We start from the raw sequence: 6,000 nt of genomic DNA, 5'->3' as shown, positions 1-6,000 counted from the left end.
CATGATGGTAATCGAGTTTCCTGCGGTCGTAAGCATTACACAAGATGTAAAGTTCTCAAATGTTAAGTCCTTCCCAAGGCGCCGTGTGAGGGAAAGTTCACCCGTTTAATAATATCATCCATTTGACGCTGGGATCGGAACACAAGACTGAATGAACAGACAGTCGCTCCAAGTTTGGAGGAAGTATCCCACGGAACCGTCTTCATCTCTGTCCTGGAAAATATGTCAAGAGCTAATTGTCACATCATAAACTGAACCATAGTTCAAAATGTCTGTCGGCAAGGGGAAAAGAAAAAGACAATTTCCCAACTAAACTCCAATGGAGAGCATAATGTATGAATAACAGTCGAGCCAGGATCCACAGGATTAGGCATTAGTGCGTAGGTCTGAAGAAGTTCCCTCAGCAGGTGCCCGATCTTGGGGCCTCGGTTGGCAGGCTGTCATTGTGATAACACAGCAGTTGCCATGGGGACGTCCGAGTGCAAGCCCTGACACGACAACAAACAACAGGCGTCCATGAAGAAAAAAAGAAGAGGGTCAGCAATCTCTTGGGCGAAGTTGTCGTCAAACACGACCTCGGTTAGCCGCATTCCAATAGGCCCACCTACTCTGTTTGTCCATTCTGGTCTCCCAAGATGTTTTCCTCGTTGCGATTCATGGTCACAACGGCTTTATCAACCATATCGATCATGATGGTCAGCTGTTTGGATGTGTTGAACCACTGTTGGCATCGAACTCAGCAATACACCAGGGCAGTGCATAATCCAAGCATGGTTCTGAATAGTTAAACATCTTTGTTGTCGTCCATCAGGGCAGAACCCAAGCTTCTCGTCAAGACGATTTTGTCACCAGTGGTTCAATTCCATGATTTAGATTTAAGGAGCATTGCAGACAGAGGCTCTTTGGTCCCATTGATTGGAACCAATCAACGGGTTACAAGCAGGGATGGGCCGGAATTATCATCTGATTGGCCTAGGAATGAGGTGTTGGATCACAATGGTACTGTGTTTTACGGATTTTGATATAGGCACGTGAGTTATGACATGATCCACACAAGCTTGCTACCGTATGTCTATGGTCTGGAATCATTTCCAGGTCTGGCCTTTGAATTGTGAATATGTGATTGACTGAGGGAGCAAAGAGTCTTCCTTTCATATTTCTAATACGGGGGTGTCCGAAGCCACACACGACAACCCATGCCAAAAGCTTTCTAGATATATTTCCTTGGATTTCTAATGCCATCTTTTTAAATATATTCCACCCACGGCCCGCCTCCTGGCACGCCCACCAGTGATTGGTCCCACTCAGCTTGTTCAGCTAACAGATTGAACTTTGGGATTGTTACCACGGTAATATTCAAACATCCATTGGTCGGAAAAATGGAAAAAGTTCCCTTTAATGAAAAGTGTGTTTCTTATAATAATTGTGACACCATGAGAAACTAACAAACAAAATTTGCCACTATTTAACTTTTTTTTATTAAGTTGGGGAAAAGTTACAATATTAAGGGAATAAAGTCATAATATTACAAGAACCAAATTTACAAAGATTATTTAAGAAGAAAGTTGAACTCATTCATTAATTCATGTCACGGCTGTGCATGTCTTTGTTGCGGTGCGACCCCAGGATGCAGAGAGCAGGACCAAATAGCAGGTAAATAATATTTATTTTTGCTATAATAGCAGCGGCAGAAAAGGCAACTTAGGCAGCAGTAGGACAAATGATAATAATCCCACGAAGGGGAGATGCACACACCTGAACTAAATACCAACACAAATTAGAGACAGGTGTGAATGATTACGGCCACCAAGGACGACCGGACAAAACAGGAAGTTAACTACAAAATAAGAGTTCACAAAGGAAACCAAAACCTAGACCGGGAACATAAACAAACTGTCACGCCGGAACTCACGCAGGGCGTGACAATTCATTTTCTATCGCTTTTTCCTCACGAGGGTCGCGGGGGGTGCTGGAGCCCATCTCAGCTGCCCCCAGGCACCCTGGACTGGTCGCCAGCCAATCACAGGGCACATATAGACAAACAACCATTCACACTCACATTCATACCTATGGACAATTTGGAGTGGCCAATTAACCTAGCATGTTTTTGGAATGTGGGAGGAAACCGGAGTACCCGGAGAAAACCCACGCATGCACAGGGAGAACATGCAAACTCCACACAGAGATGGCCGAGGGTGGAATTGAACCCTGGTCTCCTAGCTGTGAGGTCTACGCGCTAACCACTGGACCGCCGTGCATTGGAAAGTGGAACTATTTTTAAAAAAAACAACAAAATGGGAAAAATATACCTAATAAACCAAGACCGAAGTTGATACTAATAATGGTCTTTGTCACCAATCACAAACCTAAGATATATTTTGTCTTCTTAGCATATCTACATGTGTTGGTTTACACAATATGAAAGTGTAGGAAGGAAGCCCTTGCATCCTTAACCCTGGATGGAAAAGGTTCGAACATGCCTGCTGTAATTTAATATCACACATAAAGAAGCAAGAGCTGCTGCCGGTATCAGTGTTGCATAGACGTAGGCCTCTGATTATAACACATTCCAAAAACATGCTAGGTTAATTGGCGACTCCAATTTTTCCATAGTTATGAATGTGAGTGTGAATGGTGGTTTGAGTACATCGCCTCTCGCCCGACGTCCGCTGGGATAAGCTCCAGCATACCCCACAAACCTAGTGAGGTAAGCAAATGGATGGATGGACGGATGGACAGATGGATCGATGGGCAGGTGGACGGACAGATCGATGGACAGACGGATGGACGGATGGATGGATGGATGGGTGGATGATGGATGGATGGATGGATGGATGGATGGAGGGATGGATGGATGGACGGATGGACGGATGGACGGACAGACGAATCGATGGGCAGGTGGACGGACAGATGGATGGATGGATGAAGGGATGGATGGACGGACGGATGGCTGGACGGATAGACAGTTGGATGGACAGATGGATGGACGGATGGACAGACAGACGGATCGATGGGCAGGTGGACGGACAGATGGATGTATGGATGTATGATGTATGGATGGATGGATCGATGGGCAGGTGGAAGGAGAGATGGATGGATGGATGAATGGGTGGATGGGTGGATTGAGGGATGGATGGAGGGATGGATGGATGAATGGCTGGACGGATAGACAGATGGATGGACAGATGGATGGATGGACGGACAGATGGACGGATGGATGGACGGATCGATGGGCAGGTGGAAGGAGAGATGGATGGATGATGAATGGGTGGATGGAGGGACGGAGGGATGGATGGACGAACGGACGGATGGCTGGACGGATAGACAGATGAATGGACAGATGGATGGATGGACGGACAGATGGACAGACAGACGGATCGATGGGCAGGTGGATGGACAGATGGATGGATGGTTGGATGGAGGGATGGATGGATGGACGGACGGACGGATGGCTGGACGGATAGAAAGATGGATGGACAGATGGATGGATGGATGGACGGATGGATGGACAGACAGACGGATCGATGGGCAGGTGGACGGACAGTGGCCCTTGCATCCTTGGCCCTGGGTGGAAAAGGTTCGGACACGCCTGCTGTAATTTAATATCACGCCTAATGAAGCAAGAGCTGCTGCCGGTATCGGTATTGCATATAGGCCTCTGATTATGATTTGATTTGAACAGTCCCTTTTATTGCAAACGTTAATCTGAAATCGGAGAAGGTGAGCTGTGCACTCTCTGAGAGGGAGCATTTTGGGAAATAGTGTAATTTATTGGTAATAAGCATGGTATTATAGGCCATTGTCAACCACCAAATAGTCATCATGTAGTAATTGGCTAATTGATTGGATATACAGTATGAAAACCGTCAATCAGCTAGGAACGACCGTATTCATTTCAGCCTGTCATGGAGGGACGAATGTTCTAACCAGTGAATTCTCATTAACACCAAATATACAAAGAATGCAATAATTACGTCATCCCAAATACAACACTTTATACTTTATCCGCAATTGTAATTTAAGCTAGCTTTTACTACACTTTCCTCGAAATTTGATTGGAAACACGCTTAATTAATAATAGATAGACTATTGTATGTAAAATATTGTTTATTCTACAGGAAAAAATACATTATCAATAGAAAAAGTGACAGCATATAATGTCATGTGGGGAGTACTGTTGAACCCAACTGTCTCATCAACAGCCTATCACTCCTTTTATGAGGCCTGCTGGATGTCTCACTCCCGTTTTATTTATGAAGCATAACGATTCTCCTTTTTTTTAGCTCAGTTTTGCCACATACGACACAGAAGAAGTGCCTTTCAGGCTGAGCGTGTCATCAAACCAAAAAAAGCGTGGTCACGTTTCAACTTGGAAAGTGTCAAAAGTCATGAATATGTAGTGCCGCCAATGTGTCAACCGTGCTTTGACTTGGGCTTTCAGAACCAGAACTCCGACACGTGGATGTGGACGTTGATGATGTTCTGACCCGAGTCGCCCTGGACGGTCAGGTTGCGCATGGACAGTTTGAGTACCGTCATCAGTGGACCGATCAGCTGTTTGACCTGGCGGACCACACCTAGGCGAGACAAAGACAATGGATCAGAGACAGGCAGTTGCGATCAGGTCCGCCCTTGCCTACATTCAATAATTGTGTTTTTTGATGCACCCTAATATACGTATATATACGTATATATATATATATATATACATATATATATATGTTCATTCATTAATTCATTTTGTACCGCTTTTCCTCACGAGGGTCGCGGGGTGCTGGAGCCTATCCCAGCTGTCTTCGGGCGAGAGGCGGGGTACACCCTGGACTGGTGGCCAGCCAATCACAGGGCACATATAGACAAACAACCATTCACACTCACATTTATACCTATGGACAATTTGGAGTGACCAATTAACCTCCATGCAAACTCCACACAGAGATGGCCAAGGGTGGAATTGAACCCGGGTGTCCTAGCTCTGAGGTCTGCGAGCTAACCACTCATCCACCGTGCAGCCGATATATTGGTATATGTTTGTATATTTATTAGTTATAACTTGGGAGTGTTAAGTTGCTGTATGATGAGTTTAGTGATCACCCATGCATGCACGGGGAGAACATGCAAACTCCACACAGAGATGGCAGAGGGTGGAATTGAACCCTGGTCTCCTAGCTGTGAGGTCTGCGCGCTAACCACTTGACCGCCGTGCCGCCCATATATATAGATATATATGTAGTATGTATGTATAATATAAATGTATGAAGTGACATGTTACGAATTGAATATTTGCCCTTCATTAAAGGCCTATGGGATTCATCAGGTTGCTCTTTTTAGTGGATTGGTGGGGTGGGCAGGGGGGGTTGTGTTTATGCAGACTGTCAGCAAGCATTTTCTCTGCAGAGTGTGACTGACATTTAAACTCCAGCCTGTTTAAGCAGCAATCGGATCGTAACCTTCAGGCAGCACAACACAATCACCATAATGACCTTTTATCACACTCCAACCGTCCTTTGTCCCACTTGACTTTCTATTAATGCTCATATTCTTTGGGATTTATTATCACATTCTGAAGTAGATGATATGAAACTAGTCAAATCTGCACTGGTGTCTGTGATTGGGATATTTTAATACATAAACAGTTGTTTTTTCTATTCACATAATAGTGGTTAGTATATTGGCCACACAGCCAGGAGATCGGGAAGATCTGGGTTTGATTCCCTACTTGGCATCTCCATCCGTGTGGAGTTTGCATGTTCCCCCTGTGCATGCGTGGGTTTTCTCCGGGTACTCCGGTTTCCTCCCACATTCCAAAAACATGCTAGGTTAATTAGCGACTCCAAATTGTTCATCGGTATGAATGTGAGTGTGAATGGTTGTTTGTCTATATGTGCCCTACCAATGGCCTGCCTCATGCCCAAAATTAGCTGGGATAGGCTCCAGCATACCCGCAACCCTAGTGAGGATAAGCGGCATAGAAAATAGATGGATGGAAATAGAAGTAAA

General features: G+C 45.1%; 1 protein-coding gene across 2 annotated transcripts in view; it reads right to left on the bottom strand.

The window, feature by feature from the left end:
• Nucleotides 1-3,775: 3,775 nt before the first annotated feature.
• fbln1 (fibulin 1) overlaps nucleotides 3,776-6,000 on the bottom strand; it is a 47,972-nt gene continuing 45,747 nt past the window's right edge. For both annotated transcript variants that reach the window (XM_058075375.2, XM_078791697.1), the window contains exon 17: nucleotides 3,776-4,577. In XM_058075375.2, coding sequence (XP_057931358.2) covers nucleotides 4,438-4,577 — 140 coding nt within the window. In that variant the 3' untranslated portion in view covers nucleotides 3,776-4,437. The remainder of the gene's footprint in view (nucleotides 4,578-6,000) is intronic.

The sequence above is a fragment of the Doryrhamphus excisus genome, linkage group LG1 (genome assembly GCF_037039965.1).
Source record: "Doryrhamphus excisus strain RoL-2023G ecotype Guam linkage group LG1, RoL_Dexc_Guam_v1.1, whole genome shotgun sequence".
Classification (NCBI taxonomy): Eukaryota; Metazoa; Chordata; class Actinopteri; order Syngnathiformes; family Syngnathidae; genus Doryrhamphus; species Doryrhamphus excisus.
This window is presented reverse-complemented; position numbering and strand designations above follow the sequence as displayed.